Source organism: Marmota marmota, unplaced genomic scaffold, assembly GCF_001458135.2.
Source record: "Marmota marmota marmota unplaced genomic scaffold, marMar, whole genome shotgun sequence".
Lineage (NCBI taxonomy): Eukaryota > Metazoa > Chordata > Mammalia > Rodentia > Sciuridae > Marmota > Marmota marmota.
Window position 1 is genome coordinate 21,570,696 of NW_026000240.1, and position 21,536 is coordinate 21,592,231.

The following is a 21,536-nucleotide window of genomic DNA, read 5'->3' on the forward strand; positions in this document are numbered from 1 at the left end:
CCTATTTATACAAGAATATTCACTGCAACACTATTTGTAAAACTAAATCACCTACATGTTCAGATAGAGATTTCTGGCTAACTACACACAAACACACCAAAAAATCTGCAATAGTAACCAGAGAACATATACAAAAAACTGGTAAAATCAGTTACAGGGAGAAAAAGAATGGAATAGGTGAGATTAATTTCATTTTATTCTAGAGATTTAAGTATTTTAATATTTTTTACTACTACATAAAAAAATACTAAAATGAATAAACTCATCATGTATTTTGAACTTGAAGATTTCACAAAACAGCTAAAATAAAAACTATCTGGAGGCTTAAAGGAGCTTAAATCATCCAAGAAATTTCCAAGGACAGATACTTTCTTCTTGGACTAATGGAGAGCAAATAAGGTAAAGATCATGAGGACTTTGCGATTGTCGGAAATTGAGGTGGGAAGTACACGGATCCTAGATGAATCCACCCTGTAAAGTCCCAAACCTGTCCAATCCAGTTTTACTCAATGAGATGGGGAATGCATTCTTGTCTAATGGAATTACCAGAGGTTAACATCTAATCCTGCTTTATTTAGACATTGATATGTCCTTTAAATGGGCTATGTGCTGCTACACATTTTATTTATATTGGAAAAACAAGGTCTCATTTGTTTTAGGCTTTCTACCCCCACTCGTCATTACAAATAAGACTTTCCAATAAAATGGAAACAAGATATAATTTCTTCCCAGTCCAAAATTAAAGTGGTATTTTCATGATTTTTTGAACTTGATGAATGTTTTTAATAAGTTCTCTAATTTTTTCCCTTTTACTACCTAATTTTACTTTTGTACATAGTAAGTAAGGGTTTTATAATTGGAGTTTTAAGGTCCTCTCCTCTTCCTTTTAAAATCTTACAATTCTTTGCACTTTTTTCAAATTTTAATGATTATTACATCTTAAAAGACAGTTTTAGGCTTTCCACCCCCAGTAAGATATAAGTTTAGATTGTAAGATGGGGGTGCACAGCAATATAAATGGCTGATCTCATCACTGTATGCAGCCTTAACCAGAATAAATCAAAATATGTTTTGCAAATCAGAATTAAGTATCCAAAGGGCAAAAAACCAGACTGAGTGTCATTTATGGGAAAGGAGGACTTCCTAGACAATCTTTTAAAAATATCATTATAAAATTCCAATTTAGGGGCTGGAGTTGTGGCTCAGCAGTGGAGAGCTTGCTTCTTACATGTGAGGCGCTGGGTTCGATCCTCAGTACCACATAAAAATAAATAAACAAAGGTACTGTGTCCACCTACAACTTAAAAAAAAATATTTAAAAAAAAATTCCAACTTAGGTTTTTGCTGATACAGTCTACCTCTGGCTTAATCAAAAGTTCAAGGTACCCAGAAAAAAAAAGGTGATTATAGGCCTCAACGTAAAAGAAAGTAGCCCACACAATGGCTTGTTGCCTTGGGATAATGACCAGGTATCACCTTCCTACTCAACTACTCATTCTTTCCTTAGGGACCAGGTTAGAAAGTGATCTTTCTCCTTCAATAATACAGAAGATCCTTCACTTGGCTCCCAGTCCAGTATTCTTTTCCAACTCCTCTGGCAGAAGTAGGGACAGTGGAATAGGAAAAGGCAATGCTACTTAGGTACTACTCTATGGTATCTGAAAAATTAAGAATCTGTTCCTGGTCAACACTACAATATCATATCCACCAAGGTGAAACTTTATTCCATGTGATTAAATCTTTATTGCATGTGACTAAATCTCAGTACTAGCAAACAAGGGAGAAGAATAAGATAATTAGATAATGCTAAGGACTTGGTTCCAAATCAAAATCCCATGAGTCAATTGTGAAAGGTAGATACCATGAGAGCAGGAAAAACAGCCACTGAATATTTAACAAAGGGAGAAGCCAGACTACAACAGAACACACAAAGCATGGAAAGGTATACTCTTAAGTATGTACATGGGTGTGTGCATGCACACATGTATATCCCACACGTATATATGTATATAATGTAGAAATAATAATGTTCATAAAATCCAGCCAAGTTAAGAAAAAGCTAAATTATACAGCTTTCTTCTCTTTATGTTAAGAAGCAAATAGAATATTTTAAACTAATTTTAAATAGTCTATTTTGGCGTTTATAAGGGGTAACTTAAATTATCAAGAAAATCTATTTTATTGAACTCAATCTCTACTTGTATTTTAACAGTTTTATTATATCAGTTAGGCAAAGCCTCTCAGTAAAATAGAAGGAGGACTGAGAGTTAGGAAGGGGCATGTGCTCATCAAAAAAGGTCCAACCCCTAACTGTGAAACATTGAAACTGGGCTAAATAATATCTGAGTTGCTTTGTGGCTTGCAGCTTATATTAGTCTGTCTCTAGTTTTTGATCATCTAGACTCCAATACATATTGTGCCACTATTACATGGGTGGTTTAGACAAGTTATTTAAAATCTATCTCCATTTACTCACTTGCCAAATAAAGAGAACAGTATTTCCCTCATAAGGTTTTTGCAGAGATTGATTGTGCAGCAATCAGCACAGTATTTAATGATACTCAGTGTTAGCTGTGTTTGAATTTGCTGTTAGCACCAAGTTTAACATGTGACTAATTTAATGCTTTCCACTAATGACTTATTTTTAACTTTTTTAAACCTATACCACCCAGTGGTACTTAACTGCTTATCTTCTTATAAATAATTCTATATACTTTTTTAAAAAAGAAAAAGGTCCAAGCTATGTTTGTTCACTGATATACATTGTCTATTTCTAAAAAATTAAATTATTAGTAAGAGGAATAAGGCTGGCATGAAGTAAATATTCAAAAAACTGTTAAGTGAATGGACTTAACACTCTTCTTATGTTCTAGACTGACCACTGCTGTTATTTGCTAGAAATGTTTCATTACCTTGATGCATTAAAAAAAAATCTTTCTTTCTCTGACATGTCTGAATAGCTTTGATTTTAAAAGGACATTTTAAAAAAAGGAGATGGAAGAACGGAGGGAAAGTTCATGAAATGGTCTGGGCTCTCCTATATATCTTTCTCCTCTTAATGTTATGACCCACTCAATGTCTACTCTTTGCCCAGTCATTAAAAGTAGACATATTTTAGTCCCTTATAATAAAATGTAAATATCACCTGAGTGTGCCAGAAAATATTTTATCATTCCCTAGTTACATACTGCATACATTCAAAATGTAATGAATTTCCTACATGATTAAATATAATCTATTAATTAGAATTTATTTCTTTAGAGGCTCTCTTATGTGCCTGCCATATTCTAGAGATAAAACAAAAAGGAAAGACATTAATCAATGAAGTAAGGCAGCAAACAAAATACATGCACACCCCACAACACATGTAAAATTATACAGAGATAAACAAAAGGAACAGGGCTGGGGTTGTGGTTCAGTGACAGAGTGCTTGCTTAGCACATGTGAGGCACTGGGTTCGATCCTCCTGCACCACATTAAAAAAAAAAAAATAGATAAATAAATAAGGGTGCTGTGTCCATCTACAACTAAAATAATAATTTTAAAAAATTAAAAAATAGAAGGAATAGAGTCCACAAGAGAAGAAAAGGCTATTATGAGGGAAGGGATGCTTAAACTAAGAGACCTGAGAAGCTCAAAAAAAATGGAGGCTTCTAAGCAGAGAGGGGAAATGGTATGTACCCACATATGCTGTCAAGAGAGAGTTGAACCTGACGGAGAAGGTGAAAAGCCAATGGAGTATAGCTTCAGTGTCACTGCCATACTAACCTCAATCTCACGAAGCTTAGCTCGTTTTTCCTCACTCATTTCAGAGTATTTAGAGAACTTGGACTCGGTCATTTCTTCTTTGATTGGATTAGAGTACAAGTGATGCTCTTCAGATTTGGAACTTTGGGTATCATCTTCATCTTCACTTTCTTCTTCTTGACTTTGGAAATAAGTAGAATACATGGTACGTCAAGACATCAAAAAAAGGTTACATTTTACAGACTGGAAATTTTATTTTTCACTGTCATAGAGCCTAAATAACATTAGCAAAATATATGAGGACAATTCATCCCTAAAACATTTCTTGTAAAATATCTGAGTAAATAATATTTTATAGACAATTTTGTAAAACTCATTTTCTCCACAGAATAAGTTTGAGCTTCAACATGACACTTTTAATAAATTTTGCTTATGTTAATGACATCTGTGTGCCTTTCATTCTGCAAAATTTTCTTTGCAATAGTTAACATAACATTTAAATATAAATTTAAAAATATACAAAGGGCTGGGAATGTAACTCAGTACTTATCTAGCATTTGTGAGGCCCCAGTTCAATCCCCAGTACTATAAAAAGAAAAAAGAGGAAAAAAAAAAAGAGCTATGCTACTTGGATAACTTTAAATATATACATATTTTCAAATTGCTAATATAATTTTTCAAGGCCTGAGCAGTTGTTTTAATTGATTTTGGCCTTAGCCCTCAGTTAATAGTTCCAGGTTCAGTTCTCATCACAGCTTCTTTTGCACTTCTTTTAAAGAAAAGGGAAGTTCAAAATTAAAATGTAGAATTCATTACAAATGAAATTCTTTTAGGAATTCTTCTTCCAAGTCTTAATAGGCTATATTTTTGTTAAAATCACATTTCTCCCACAAATGCAATAATCACTAGCTTCAAAAAGCAGCTCTAAGTTAAAAGGCATTTTGGATTCAGCCACTAGAGAGTAGTAGTGAGGCATAAGAGAATTTCAAGAATCAGAAAGTTCTTTATGTGATTTTTTTCCCTCACTTTCATACTTATTTTTATATTATCAAGATTTATTTGGAGTTCCTAAAAAAAAAATCAAAAGTATAAATTATTCTTATTCATGCTATCAGTGAATCATTTCAACATCAATACTAAAAGACAGTCATATTCCAAACATTAACACAAATAACAACTTTATGTCAAGAAAGAAAAAATTCCCACTACCTTTAGAAATAAAACCTACTTCACAATATATTCGAATTCTTTGAGTTCTCTGATGGCTTTCCTATCTTTCCTGCCTTCTAAATTAATTATTTTGAGTACAATACACATTTTAAAGCAGTGACTTCAAGTTCATGAGATGTGACTAATGATAGGATCATGGACATTAAAGAGTTAAAGATAATCACTGTTTTAAAGCAAACTGAATTAAACCAGACTCCTAAACTCCTCAACCTCAGACAGCTATTTCCATTAGCAAGCCACATCTCTATTTTGTAAATACTTTTATCATAATCATTGCTGACCTATTCTGATCACACCATTTCTAGAAAGACATCACTGTGACAAGTTTTTCTCATCATATCAATCTGTGTTTCTACAACTGAGTGATCATACTTCCTTAACAATCTAAAGACCCATTTATGAAATCCACATAAATTTCTGCGTTATGCTAGGACAAAAAGGAATTTTCCCGTTCCTTCTTCCATTTGGGAATAATAAAAAAATTACAGAGATAATTTTTAAAATAAAGCCTCTGTTTTACATTCTTGATGCCACCTCTTCCTACTTAAAAATCTATTTCCTTTGCAATGATTTTTTTTTTAATGTTCAACGCCCCCTACAAAGTACAAATACAATCTTGCAGGAGAATCTGGGAACAGAGATTCCTATAATCACGTATTGTCAAATGCAAAAACAATTTTGGAGTAATTACCAAAAAACAAAATCAAGAATATAATTTCTCTATGCTGCAAAGAAAAGGTTGTACTTCTTTTATTCATTCTTAGTTCAGCTGAAGTGTTACATTTAAATAACAGAAAAGAAGCTCCCACTCACATTTTTTAAATAATTTTTGTGGATTTTCACAAAAAATTTAAAAATCACTTTTTTGTAGATTTGGTAACAAAGATTTGAAACAAATGTAGTCAGTCATTTAGTAATTACCAAGTGAGAATGTACAATCTATCACAGAAAATAAACTCAAAAGCAAAGTGAAACAAGATACATGAATAGAAACCAAATCTCTTTATTCAATAGAAAAACTATGAACAACTAAAAACAACCCTCTCACAGGTGCTTTTAAGAGTGAAGTTTTCCTCTTCACTATTACTTCAACCATTAAGGAAAAAAAAGGAGTGTATATGCACTGGAAACAGTATATTTGAAACTTAGATTCTTACTTTTGATTTTCTTCTTCTTCTGATTCTTCGTGCTGGTCAAATAACTCCCACTTAGAAGTTGTTACAGCTACACGAAAAGTAAAGAGGATATAATATCACAAGGTAAATTAGCATTTTTTCAGCTGCTGCCTAAGAACTGAATGTTTATACTATAGAAGTTTTTAATCTGTTTATGTATTCTTTGAACAGCCAATTCTATGTAAAATCTCTTCCCTAACACCTACAATTTTACTCAAATTCAAAACTGATAAAAAATGTGTCATTCTTCTTTCTGTGCTAGATGGTAACATCTATCAATTAAGTGCTAGGTCCAAACTGCATCTAATAATAAGCATTATGATTTTTTCTGAAATTGACCTCTCAAACAGATAGCTTCCCATCTACACTTTCTACTGAAATGCCTTAACCTTAAAAGTTTTGGGTATTTCTCTGATTACTCTCAATGCCTCCCAACTGAAGAATCTAAGAATCTAAGAAATTATTACTAGAGTAACAGCAACCACAATAAAAGCTCACACTATACATAAAATGTGGTTAACACTGGATCTTTAGAATGAATCATGTTATAAAACATAAAAGGAAAATACACACATACAAACGTATCAATGATTAACTTATAAGAACTCAATTTTAAAAATTTTTTTTAGTTGTAATTGGACACAATACCTTTATTTTTTTTATATATTTATTTTTATGTGGTACTGCGGATCGAACCCAGAGCACATGCGAGGCAAATGCTCTACCACTGAGCCACAACCTCAGCCCAAGAACTCATTTTTTTGAAGCTTGATATTTGCTATACCTTTACTCACCTTGTGCTTCCAATTCAGATTCATCTACAGCTTCCCATTTTGACGGGGCAACTTTAAATATAGGCTCATTCTTCTTTGAGTCTTCAGTTGCATCCACTAATGGAAAAAGAAGAACTATTAATTCTCACTACTAGGGGATGATCCAAGCTACTGCATTCAGGAATATTTACTCAATTATTAAAAAACAAAGTAAAACAAGGCCACACATGGAAAAATATTGATAGTATCAAGAACAAGGATGCTTCTGAGGTCCAAGTTTTTAACATTATACAGAACCCCACCCCATACCCATCTATGAGGGACACGCTCCAAGACCCTAGTGGATACCTGAAACCAGACAGGCACTAAACTCCTTATATACTGTACTTCTCCATATATACATATCTATAATAAAGTTCAATTTATAAATTAGGCACAGTAAAAGAGTAACAAAAACAATCATACAGTAGAATAATCAAAACACTATACTGTGATACAAGTAAACCTTAGGAATTATTTATTTTTAGAATTTTCCATATAATATTTTTGGACCAAGGTTAACAGCAGGTAACTGAAACTGAAAGTGAAGTGGCAAATAAAGGGAATCTACTGTACATATCAACTTAGAAAACCTTGGTTAGTAATATTTTAAGCAAACGAAGAAACACAGAAGTAAAATAAATATATCTTGAACACCTTTACCTAACTGTTGTCTAAAATATCAAATCCCTAATTTGTTTAATATTTTAACATAATTTTAGGCAGCTAAGAAAACTGAATCTGTAGACTGGAAAATGTAATAATAAAAACAGAACTGGTAAGACCAGGTACATGGCATTGTGAATATAATTGTGAACAAGATTTGATTTATAATTTCCTGACAAGACAAAAAGGAAGTTACTAATATTATAGGAGGCCGACTATCTCAGCAAAGAAAGGTGACCATAAAAAAATTTAGTCTTTTCCTTGGGGCTAGGGTTGTGGCTCAGCGGTAGAGCATTCACCTAGCACATGCGAGGCACTGGGTATGATCCTTAGCCCCACATAAAAATAAATAAATATAATAAAGTATTGTGTCCAACTACAACTAAAAAAATATTTTAAAAATAAAGTCTTTTCCTTGGTATAAACATTACCTTGGTATAAACATATTCAAGGATATTTGAATTTCGAAAAGTCAGAAAAATTTGACACCTTAACATTTTATTAAAATATTAAATAGAAATAATTCTTTCCATATTAGCATGAATAGAAATTAGTTTTGGTAACTAAACTTATTAACTACATTTAATGCTTGAAATCTGAACTTACAAGGCACTCCATCCAGATCATCATCAAGACTTTTTATAGGAACTCCATCAAGATCATCAATCGGAGTAGCATCAATGGGAATTCCATCCACGTCTTCTAGAGGTGCACCATCAAGCTCTTCTTCAATGGGAGCACCATCAAGATCATCTGGTACATCCTACAGAACCACATACAACTAACTGTAACATTTTCTTTGCTTGTTAAAGTCTCACTGCTATAAACCTAACCAGTAAGGTTGGTTGGATACCCACACTCCCGGGTACAATGTAAGACAATAATATTTTATTGTCCAGTCTGCCCATGAAACAGGAACTGGTACCTTTCTTTATATAATATTTACCAAGTGCCAAGTACCATGTGAGTCAATGATGAGCAAATCATAGAATTTACGAAAGGTTTTTTTTGTTGTTATTATTTCAGGAAATCAGATAATCACAACAACATACAAATAATTGTTACAATAATGAGGTATATCACCATCCTATTAGAATGATTAATAAGGAAGTTTCACTTTGGAAGAGAAAACACTATCCACTTAAGAAACTGAAACAAAACCCATGAGTAGGGAGGATATGGAAGGATCTTGCATGAGTGAAAATGTACAGCTTGACTATTAAAAATGAAAGACTCAAGAACTATTGAGGTAAAAAGCAACAGAATGGAGGTGAATAGAATCTGCTATCATGTGCTATACCTTTTCATATACGTATTTACTTATATAGTTCTTTAATAAAATGAAATCATGCTAAATACAGATGGTTCCCAACTTACTTACAATTATTTTTCGAATTTATAATGGTGCAAAAAAAGTGATACATGTTCAGAGGTTAATCGTACTTCAAATTTTGAATTTTGATCTTTTCCTAGGACAACAATATGTTATATGATCTTCCTGTGATGCCGGGCAACAACAGCAAGCCACAGCTCCCAGTCAGACGCATGCTCATATGGATATGTACTGAGTTATCTGAGTTATCACCATTTTTTGGATACAGATATTTAGCAAGTTACATGAGATATTCAATACTTAATTTAAAACTAGGCTTTGTGTTAGGTAATTTAAGTGTCCTGAGCATGTTTAAGGTATAGGAGGGTAGCTATGACATTCCATAGATTAGCTGCATTAAATGTTTTTTCAATTTATGATACAATCAACTTACAATGGATTAATGAGACCTTATCATAAGTCATGGAATATCTATATATGGCTTGTTCTCTAATGTATCATAAATCTTTCATGTCATCAAAAAAAAAAAAAAAAGCCACTAATTTTTACATAAAGACAGAACACAGAAAATTCCCACTATATATAACTTTGATTCTAGGGCTCAGGTAATTTTAGCAATTAAAAAAAAAAAATCATTATTTAGTGTTAAACAATAGATTTTTTTTTTTAAACAAAGAAATGCTATCCCCAATTTTCCAAGAAATCTCCATACTGCTTTCCATATTGGCTGCAACAATTTGCAGTCCCACCAGCAGTGTATGAGTGAACCTTTTCCCCTCACATCCTCAGCAACACTTGTTGTTTGTATGCATAATAGCTGCCATTCTGACTGGAGTGAGATGAAATCTTAAGAGTGGTTTTGATTTACATTTCTCTAATTGCTAGTGATAATAAACATTTTTTCATGTGTTTGACAACTGACTGTAAATCATCTTCTGAGAAGTGTTTCTTTAGGTCCTTGACCCATTTATTGACTGGGTTATTTGTGGGGGTTTTTTTTTTGGTGTCTAACTTTTTGAGTTCTTTATATACCTTAGAGATTAGTGCTCATCTGATGTGTGAAGGGTAAAGATTTGCTCCTAAGATGTAGGCTCTCTATTCACCTCACAGATTGTTTCTTTTGCTGAGAAGATTTTTTAGTTTGAGTCCATCCCATTTATTGATTCTTGATTTGACCCAGCTATCCCTTTCCTTGGTCTATACTCAAAGGACTTAAAAACAGCATACTACAGGAATACGGCCACATCAATGTTTATAATTCACAACAGCTAAACTGTGGAACCAACCTAGGTTCAATAGATGAATGGATAAAAAAAAAAAAAAACTGTGGCATATATACACAATGGAATATTTATTACTCAGCAATAAAAGAGAATAAAATCATGGCACTTGCAGGTAAATGGATGGCGTTATAGAAGATAATGCTAAGTGAAGTTAGCCAATCCCCAAAAACCAAATGCCAAATGTTTCCTCTGATATAAGGGGGCTGATTCATAGTGGGGTAGGGAGGGGGAGCATGGGAGGAATAGATGAACTCTAGATAGGGCAGAGGAGTTGGAGGGGGAGGGAAGGTGGCATGGGGTTATTAATGATGGTGGAATGTGATGATCATTATTATCCAAAGTACAGGTATGAAGACATGAATTGGTGTGAATATATTGTGTATACAATCAGAGATATGAAAAATTGTGCTCTGTATATATAATAAGAATTGTAATGCATTCCGCTGTCATACATAAATAAAAAATAAATTCAAAAATTTAAAAAAAAAAAAACAGAAAAGAAATGCTATTCACATATGTAACATACCACACTGCAGTCCAAAAACAAATTTCAAAAATAATCAGACAAATATAGAATGCCTACCTCGGTTTCCTTTTCTTCAATAATATTTACAAGTCCTAAGAAAATATTCTGTAGTTTGATCAAAAATGGTTCTGGATAAATTGCCCAATCTTCCCATGCTCTGAAGCAGGTCATTACCCGTTGCTAAATAAATAGGAAATAGACAAAGAGTTACTATTGTGGGCAGTGTCTCAAAGTTCAGTTCCTAAGAAACAACTATCATGATTTGCTGAATTTTCCTTTAAACTGACACTCTTCATAAAATTTTCAAAAAGCAAATATTTCATATTTAAAAAAAAATCAGTGTCACCTTCAAATTAAAGGGGAGCGGGACAACCACAATTGTTTGCTTTTCATCATATAAAGTCAATTCCAATATTAGTACTAAACATGAGTCATATTCTGGGGTAGACTTAACAGAAATTTAGGAAAGCTGAAATCAAAGTAGCCAAGTTTTAACCTGAATCCCCTGTGGCCCAATAAAATACTTCAAATATCTGGCTAACATTTTCCTCTGCCATTCCCAAAACTGTCAATTCTAACTTAGGGTAAATATTTCAGAAAAAAATATTTAAAAAATAGATTTGTCTAAATCCTCTAGATGATGGGATCACTGGCTATCTTTCCAAGTTAAAAAATTTTCCTAACAAAGTTTTCTTCCCATGAAAGTATATTTACTTATTCAATTATAAGTTATTTTTTGGCTTTTCTTAATACCAGTCTATTGCTTATGAGGCTATAAAAAATTAGTAGCTGAATATGCTTTCTAAATATAAATAACAAAAATGTACATTCCCTAATCCAGCCACACTGTATGTACCATTACAAAACAGTTTAACTTCTGAATGTGCTCTGTGGGAGGGGAGGAACCTAATAGCTAAAATATTTAAATAATTAACACTTAGAACTAATCTGATAAAACAAAAAGTGATGTATTTTAAATTTTCTTATACTTTTAAATAATGAAGGCAGCAGTAGAATTTTAAAACACTAACTTCTAATATGCTTTTCTAGCCCTCCAATGCCCTCCTCCTCCACCTATCTAGAACACTTAAGGCAAAAACAGAAAACAATATACATACCTTAAAGTTTTCAGACTGCAAATGGCCTTGAATTGTACGATAGGTAGCATTGAGGTCTGAAAATATCTGACATAACTTTGTTTCAAAACTGAAATTTAAATAATATATCCTTTAAAATAAAATCTGTTTGAAATTGCACCTCCTCTTCAAAATGCTAATCAATGAAAACCCCTCTTGGACTTAAAATTAAGATCAAGGTGCTTTGACTTCTACTATTCTACATTTTCTCCAGTAAAGACCCCCAAGAGTCGTAAGTACTAGTTCCCTTCAAAAACAAGGTACTTTACATTAGGACACAGTTGAACCATCTATTTCAACTTCTGTTTTATAAATAGGAAACTTATAAAAAATTAAGTGACTTGACCATAGCAAAAGCAGAGTAGGATCCATTTCTAAATTTCCTTTCAGAGACAAGTTTTGTTCCTGAGCCTAATTTATAAAATAAACACAGAAGAGGAACTCTAAGAAAGAGACAGCTTAATTATAGAACAGCAGTATAATTTCTTAATGCCTCAAAAAACATTAACAATGAAAATCATACAATGATGAACAGAAGAAAATGGAGATGTTATAGTTAATGTTGTATCTTTGCTCTACTCCTTTATGTCTGCTGTTACGTACACTGCTTATTAAACAACAACTAAATAATATGTTATTTTTTTAACTTCACCTATCTTGTTATTTTGTCAACACTTAAGAATCTGACATTTAAAAACTGAAATAAAAATTAAAACTTCCCCAAAAACTGGTAATTCAGATTACAGCAATTTAGTTCAATAAATCCAGGCCAATTTAAAAGAGAATTCTCTAACCATAAATAAATTCAAATTATTTCTTCTTTGTGGGCGATGTTAACAATTGATCCTCTTTTCTAAACTCCTTACCCTTAATTATTTTATTTCGGGAATATCAGCTTATATCATTATACTTACAATTTTCTATAATATGAAGCATTGGCAACTTTGGCTGAAGAGTTGTACAAAACATCAGAAACCAAATATAATCTGGCAATCTATAATGCCAAAAGATAACACAAATGGATTAAAAATAAAAACCATTAGCCAATAATATATCTAGAAAAAAACTCTATTGTCATTTCTTGGAATCGGGGCATAAGGCTAATGTTCAGCTATAATTTAATAATCACTCCCAAATTAGAAAAGTTATATGAAATTCAACATCATGGAAATGACACTAGCAGGGATAAAATCTGTCAACTCATTTATAGTTCGAGTTGTTGGTTACTTATATGTCGATGACAAAAGTTTCCCAGGCAGAGGAAAATAAAACTACATGGGAAAGATTTTGTCAAAGTTCTTCATGCAAAAAGAAAACCAATTCCAATTCAAAAAGAAGCCAACTATTATCTCCTATTTACTTAATTAAACATTCAGAAAAAGAAACCATTCCCATACCTTTTTAGGAAGAGGTGTCTTTAAGATAGACAATGATTCAGTAATGCAATCCACTATTTCTTCAGCAGCTTCAGCATTATTAAGACAGAAGACCATTGCATCTCCAATATCATTTTTTCTTGGAGTTAATCCCCGTAAGATTTCTTCTAATTTGTCCCTCTGTCTGAAAACAAATTTTTAAAATTATAAATATTTACAGATATAAGTTTTAAATGCCATTATAGTTTTTGCTCACAAACTAGTCTCTTTAAAGTCCACTCAGATAAAATAGATCTGAAGAATGTATTAAGTACCCCAAACTCGTTATCATTTTAATTTTTTTTATTTGAACATAATACCTTTATTTATTTTTATGTTGGTTGAGGATCAAACCCAGGGCCTTGCACACTCTAGGCAAGCACTCTACTGCTGATTCACAACCCCAGACCCTCATTATCATTTTTTTAAGAACTTATTTACAGAAGAATACTTCTCATGAAACTAAAAATATTCAATGACCTTTTTAGCTTACAAATTAAGTAAATTTAATATTATGGGTATATTTCCAAATCTTTAAGATTATCTCATCATACTGAAAAACATTCTTGTTCTTTACTCTCCTTTCTTGAAGGAAGTCTTATTACTTTAGCACTTTGGCATGGGATTAGGACAGGCTAACTTTTTCTGTAATGAATAAGATCACAAATATTTTAGGTTTTGCAAGCCATATGGTCTCTGTCAGTCACTCTACTACTATAGCACCAAAGCAACCATAGACAACATGTAAAGAAATGGGCATGGGCATATTCCAATAAAACAGTATTTACAAAAACAGGAGGCAGTCAGATTTAGGCTTTGAGCTGCCTGCAGATTCCTGGACCAAAGTAATAATGGACCCATCCCTACAGAAACAAATACACTCAGATATGTAACACACCATCAGCAAATGCTCTCACAGACAGTGCATCAAAGCAACATGTATTAAGATAATAGAAGGGGCTAAGGTTGTGGCTCAGCGGTACAGTGCTCGCCTAGCATATGCGGGGCCCTGGGTTCCAACCTCAGCACCACATAAAAATAAATAAATAAAATGAAAGTATTGTGTCCAACGACAACTAAAAAATAAATATTAAAAAAAGAGATTAATAGACTATGCAATGAAGTCTAACTTTAAATGCTAAAAATTCTTTTAGCTAACTTTTCCCTATGAGATATATGGAGCATCCTCCAAATATTTAATAAATATGTTTCTGCTTTTTAAATCAGGCTAATTGCATTTACCAGGGCTGAGTGAGCACTAATAACATGTTTGCATGGCAGCCATCTCACAGCTCACACACTGTAAGCTCTATGAAAGACTTTGCATAGTCAACATCTGACCCCTTCCTAACCACACAGTAATTTTTCCTCTTTATGTTGCACTCAAAGAGGCAAGAATTCTAAGGGTCCCTAGATAATTCCTGTAAGAGTCTGAAGTATTCTAATGCCAGAGAAAGAAATCAATCATGTTTAAGAGATCATCAATAGTTTTATCACCAGGCACAGGACACGGTCAGTAGGACAGACATATATATTTGCCATAATGTTTAAAATTATAAAGCATATGATGAAAGATGTTAATATTTTAAATATTCACAAGTAGAAAATCATTGTATTTTAGGGTTATACCAATAAAACTATTAATTAAAGCAAAGTGACTTTTCTGAATATATAACAGAAAGAAAAAGCATCTTACTCTTCCTTGAGTGCTCCCTTCTTACTAGGTTCCTCTACAAAAGCTTCTGTTTCTTGTTCTTCTGACATTCCATGAAGGTATGGATTTAATGGTGGTGGCCTCCAAAAAGATCCATTTTTGAACATACGAAAATCTTCTGTCCGCCATTTAGTTGGAGAATCTCCCTAAAAATTTCCAGGAAGTTATTAGAAAGGTCTAATAACTCAAGAGTGAAATTAATAAAGCAATTAATTCTACTTGCCTGCAGAATGGAATAAAGCTTCCACCTGTAGTAAACATGGGCAGGTGTCTGGTTTTCAAATAAGAACCTAAACAAAACAAAACAAAAACATTATAGACATCATATTCTTTTAGAAAGGGCTACCTTCAACTAAATATAAACAAATGATAAATATTATTTGCCCATTTAGTTCTAAAAAACAACTACAATCAAGAGACCCCCCAAAATTCCTTATATTTTGCCATCTGTTCCTTACCCCTTCCCTGCTGTCTCAACTCCAGACCACATTAATGATCGAGTTCAATACTTAAAAGGCATGTTTCTTGCTGGGACTTACAATGATTTATATGGAACACTTATAGGTCAGCTGCTGTGTCAGGCAATGGAGAGATTTTTCTCAACATGTACACTACTTAAAAGAGTGTTAAATTAATGTCTTAGATACCATAGCAATTCAGAAAATAAACAATTTCCTTTCAAACTCGTTTAACTATAGTTTATGAAAGTGTCTTTCATTGAAAACATAATGAAAAGTATCTTTCTCCTAGACAATGCTAAAAACAATGCTATTTAACTAAATCAAAATGTGGTAGAAAAAAAAAACTGATCTAAGCATTCTAATCAACAACTGACTTATCCTTTTGCAAAAATAATCTTGTACTCTAAAATTTTATTCTTAATTCCTAAAAGCAGTTTAAAAATACACACCTGAAAATATCATACAATTTCACTTATATGAGATACCCAAAGCCAAATTCAGAGAGATATAAAGTAGAACAATGGTTGTCAGGATACAGAGCTGGGGAGATGGAGAGTTATTATTTAACGGGTACAGGATTTCAGGTTTGGAAGATGAAAAAAGTTTTGGAGATGGATAATAGTCATGGTTACTAACACAACAATGTGAATGGATTTAAAAGGCACTAAACTATACACTTAAAAATGATTATAATGGTAAATTTTATGTTATAGTACCACAATTTAAACAATACACACCTGAACATAGGATTGTTGATTTCTCTGTTCATAATCATAGCTTCAAACATTGGCCCTTCACGTACAACAAACTCTATCATTCGATGTATCAGGGCGAGCAAATTCCTACAACAACAACACAGTTAAAGAAAATGGATTCAGACCTACCACTATATAAAACTATACTTGACCTAAATTACTACAATTGAGCAGAAAAAGATCATTCTGCTGACTAAAACAGAATTTAATACCAAAAAAGCAACCTGGAGCATACGATAATGCCTTGTGCATTAAGAGGGAATGGGACAGTGGGGGTAGGGGAGCGGGAAGGTGGGAAAGGTGAAGGGAGGGTGGGAAACCACAACACAGCCTCATAGTAATAGAAGTTTAATTTTCTAAATGTCACTTAATTTTATTTTTCAAATGCAAAACATTAAATCCTGAATCACAACTAATTGGAAAGCTGTAAATATATAAAACCAGTAACTTATAACTTGCATATTATAACCACTAAAATTTACATACTATCTGTTTTAAAAGAAAATATTCCTAATCCAAGCACTTTTGTAGTTGTATTGAAATGTTATAACCATGACTATAATTTATGAAAATGCAAAACTACATGTCAAATTTAAGGCCTGATTTAATGAAAAATCCATCCAATTCCTGTGCTTTTCTGGTACACATTATACTAGATGGAGTTTTTATTAAATCTGACCTTTAATGAGGCAACATCCCTTTGAAGCACACTTCAAACTAGTTCACAATTCATGGCATGTACAACTCTGCCTACATGTTAAGAATCAATGAAGAAATTATATTGCCAAAGCCTTAAGTGAATGGAGTCCTACTCTTTCCAAACTGGGGGACATGGTGAGATGCCCTTCCCATTCTTCATAACCATGATGTTCAAATATTTAAGCCAAAAATAAATATACATAACTTTTACCTACAGTCATTTATTCTCTGAATTTTTAGAAGGCCTTTACTGATTTTTTTTTTTTAATCTGAAGCTAAAATGTCTAATAAAAGACTCCAAACACAATTTCAGACATTGATGATACTATCAGGTAAAAATGACTCAGCTTACTTATAAGCTACTTATAATTTCTCATTTCACCAGCTGCCCAGCATACAGAGCTGGCAAACAACAATTGGGAAAAGCAAAAGGATATTGGCTCTTGGTATAAGGCACACATTTAAAGTTACATCTTTAGCATTCCCAGTTCAAATTAAGTTCATATAACTGCTAGAATATAAATATAGTTATAGAACAAGACGGATTTTTTTTTTTTTTGGCTGTATATAACTCCCTGTTTCAGAGTACATGGACAGTAAAATAACCTATCTTATGTTGACTATAATTATTTTCTCACAGTTTTCAAACAAACCTACTTAAGTGGATGCTAAAATCTCTACATAGTAAAAAAATAATTTAATTCTAAAGGAGGTAAAAAATTATATGCAGGTGTAAATCTTAACAAAGGGGCAACTATATATTTAAAACTATTAATTCAACCATAAATTGTTAAAACTAAAAACAAAAATCACTTAATTTTAAATTTAAAAAATTATTTTCCTTCATAGAAGTATTAATAGTTTTGCAAATATGCAGTTGATATCCAAATGAGAATGTATTCTCAGCATCCATAAAATTAATGACATTACTTTGAAGAAAGGGAGATACTGTAAAATTATGATTCATTCCAAAATTCCCACTGCTGTGAGCCAAATTAAAGTACAGGGAAATTTTATACATCATAATATATAAGACCATTTACTAGGTGGACAAACACAATACACCCAGAAACTTGTATAAATTAAGTCAAAAGCAACTTGACTTCAGTATTAAAGATAGATGAAAAATGGTTTAGCAAGTTTAAAACCAAAGGGTTCACTCTAATGGTGAGTCAAGACTTTTCAGTAAAATGTATACTCAAAATTTTGTTTAGAAATAAGCTGAGCCACAAGTAAAGCTACTATGGGATATATGTTTTTTGAATATTACAAAAAATACTTTCCTGTGAATGCTTTATTAGTGGAAAAAAAACCCACTATAGTTTTAAACAGGCTTGTAACTGGTAAAATCTATTTTTACAAAATTAAAAGTTTTTAAATGTTTCATGATTATTTAAAATCAAAATCTGACAATTAGTAGTTGCTAACTTGAATTCAAGATTATTAAAGAATTGTAATCACACTTTTTTCCTTAAGAATTTTGTAATTTCCTTATTTTTTAAAAAATGTTGACTTTCTATCAGGATAAAACAGTGTAGTACAAAAAGATAATATATTTTAAAGTGCATTATTTTATTTTAAAATGGTAATTATCTTATTCTGGGAAACCACAACAAAAAAAACAAAAAACAAAAAAATTGTCTCTCAGTTATAATAAAACCACATTTATTGGAGTCGATCGTACCAATGTCTGGTCAAAAACTGTATACTTTCCCAATCCATCCCATGATGTTTTCCTGGTCCCCCGCTGCCGCAGACAGTTCAGCTGGTGTTGCTCACCAAGGCCAATGTCAAAGAGAATTTGGTATTCTTTTGTGTTCATTTATTATTCAACCAGTGTTGTGTTCCTGTGTTTGGGAAAAGGCTTAGCTTGACTGAGCAAGAGCATACCTAGAGTATGAATTCTTCTGCATTGATAATATATTGAGAAAGGAAAAAAAGGAAGAAAGAAAAATAAAAGAATTCCAAACACCTATATTACCATGGAAAAAAGACTAATAAATACAGTGTTCACAAAAATATTAGGAATTTCTTCTTAAAATTAATTAGGAAAAAATAAATAAAACTATGCCCTCAGTAAGGAGAATGCAAACCAAAGTTGTATATTAAATGTGGCTAATTCAGAAATCAAAGAAGAAGGGAAAAAAAAAAGATTGGGTCAAATTATAACATTATCTAAAATTTAAGATGTTTTATTTAAAACACCTATTTGCCCATTATAATAGTCTAACATTAGAACAACTCCACATTAAATCTATTAAACATTTTCTAACTCTAAAGCTATAAAAATTCTCTACATTAATAACAATGAAAACAAAAGATAATGACATGAAATTGCAAAGCATACTAAAGTTAATTAAATTTCATACATCCCCCCCAAAAAGTACTGGGAAGGAACCATTGCTCAGTCAAGATATTACCTTTTCCTCAACACCATTTTTTTTAAAATTCAGAAGGGGATATTGTCTATATTTAGATCAGTAATAATAAAGAAAAACATGTACCTTTCTGTTGGGATAACCACTTTGACTATGGCTTGCGACAGAGTCTGTATATGAAGTCACATCAGATAATAAACATAGAATATGTGAGTATTGTTAACAAGTAACAAGCAAAAATATACATATGCATTGAAAATACTACACATCTAATCACAAGTTTTGCAGGCAATCACTGCATTTGAAGTAATTATACACTAAGCAATTACATAAATGCAAATGGATGTGTTCAGTGAACAATAAATGTTCACCAAATGCAAAGAATCAGAACATTCCTGCCAGAATGCACATCAATGCACTGAAATAGGTACTACACTGAGAATTATCAGATAAAGATTTTAATTTGTGAAATAATTAGCTGTTTGCCTCTGATCATACAGTTTGCTACTTTGTTCCCAAGCCTTTAAAACCAGCCCTGTCATTTTAAGTGTAATTAAGTCACAACAGAACCAACAGATTCTTATAACTTGAAATTCAGTTGGTTTTATGTTTAATAAAGAGAAATACTCACCCTTTGCTTTTTACTAGATTAACTTTTTAAAAATACCACATATAATCTCAAATATTCTAATACCTCAAACCTCGAGAGTTAGCTAGCTGCCATCCAAACAATTTAACTATTTAGGTGATCTTTCTAATTGATAAGTCACTTAACCAAATAAAAACTATCACTTTCTCAGAACAAAATAAATTTAGATACTGCACTTAAGCAAACCTGGATACAACACTGGACAAAGGGGGAGAAAAAAACTTAACAAGTGGTCAAAAAAGGAATGGTAGCCACAAATAAAAATGTGACCTAGTATTTCAATACAGGGTTTCCATGGGCTAAGGCAGGGAACACATCTATTTATTTCTTTAAGAAGTTGCCAAACAGAATTACACACACATTTTCTATAAAATTGTTGAAAAGAAACACTACCACAGATTTAGTATTTACAAATTAGATGCGGCCCTATGTACATTTTTTAAATTACCTTCTCAAAATCCTCCTTGTTTTTAGGTGGTGGTAACATGGGAGCATTGGGGTTTTTTAACCGTTCTCTAGGCTGCGCATTAAAAGGCAGTCCGGATGGAGGTGGGGGAAGTGTATGTTCCATCATAGAAGGCGGAATGTATATTGGATGTGGAGGAATAGGTACAGCTTTACCCCAACCTAACTTCATTTCAAAAGACATAATCATTTTTCCTACAAAGGAAGAAAAGAAAGGTCACTCTCCTAAGTCTCTAAAGAAAATAAAGTATGTCTGGTTATTTGAATTGTATTTCATTTTTAACCTCTTCATTCCTCACTGGAGTTTACATAACTACTTTTACAAACCAAAGAAATGTCTAAATTCTATTAAGTGAATAATTATAAAACTTTCTTACCATTTAAATTTTTTAAAGCTCTTTCAGCATCTCTTCTATTCATAAAGGCCACAAAGCCACAATTTCTTTCTCTTGCTCTTTCTTCATCAGTTCTAGGCCACATAATTTTCACACTAGCTAATGGTCCAAATCTTCCAAATTCTTGGCACAGCATTTCTTCATTCATCTATGAAAAGGCATTAAGGGTTTTTTGGTTTGAAAAAAAAAAAAAAGACAATTCTATGCCAATAGAAAGCAAAGTAAATTTTGCAAAAATGAAAATCAACATATTAATGCAACAATTCTCCCTTCACACACCAGAAAATCTACACAGGTAAAATCCTGCACTCCTGGGGCACTCACACTTATTTTCAAATCACAAACGTTCTATTTCACTTAAATAAGATGCCAGGGTAGGAAGGCTGAGTGGCTGAAGAGAACAAAAAGCATATTTAACTCCCTTCTTTCTGTTTTAATATTTTAGAATCTAAGGAACCTGTTCTACAATGATGGTTTCTATGTCTAGGCATTTAGCAGCATTTTTCAGGCAGGAATAATTAGCACATTTAAAAGGAAATATTTGTTGATGATGAAAGAAAAAACCACCTTCCAACATCAAACTACTTCTCACTAGTATAAACCAAGAGCAGGGAAACAAATCAGTGAATATATAATAAGGTCAAATATTCTAATAGGTGTTTTGTTTCCCTTTGTTTTTTGGTTTTGGGAGGGGGGG

The 21,536-nt window shown here is 32.3% G+C and overlaps 1 protein-coding gene across 6 annotated transcripts in view; it reads right to left on the reverse strand.

The window, feature by feature from the left end:
- Positions 1-21,536, reverse strand: part of LOC107143338 (U2 snRNP associated SURP domain containing) — a 50,784-nt gene that overhangs the window by 6,421 nt on the left and 22,827 nt on the right. For 4 of the 6 annotated variants that reach the window (XM_048794184.1, XM_048794186.1, XM_015486979.2 and 1 more), the window contains 14 exons: positions 20,822-20,987; positions 20,428-20,639; positions 19,457-19,500; positions 16,236-16,340; positions 15,261-15,327; positions 15,020-15,183; positions 13,306-13,468; positions 12,823-12,902; positions 11,891-11,978; positions 10,830-10,952; positions 8,237-8,393; positions 6,947-7,042; positions 6,135-6,201; positions 3,769-3,928 (listed from right to left, as the gene is read on the reverse strand). In XM_048794184.1, coding sequence (XP_048650141.1) covers positions 3,769-3,928; positions 6,135-6,201; positions 6,947-7,042; positions 8,237-8,393; positions 10,830-10,952; positions 11,891-11,978; positions 12,823-12,902; positions 13,306-13,468; positions 15,020-15,183; positions 15,261-15,327; positions 16,236-16,340; positions 19,457-19,500; positions 20,428-20,639; positions 20,822-20,987 — 1,692 coding nt within the window. The remainder of the gene's footprint in view (positions 1-3,768; positions 3,929-6,134; positions 6,202-6,946; positions 7,043-8,236; positions 8,394-10,829; positions 10,953-11,890; positions 11,979-12,822; positions 12,903-13,305; positions 13,469-15,019; positions 15,184-15,260; positions 15,328-16,235; positions 16,341-19,456; positions 19,501-20,427; positions 20,640-20,821; positions 20,988-21,536) is intronic. The other 2 variants (XM_048794187.1, XM_048794188.1) reach the window with 1 other exon arrangement.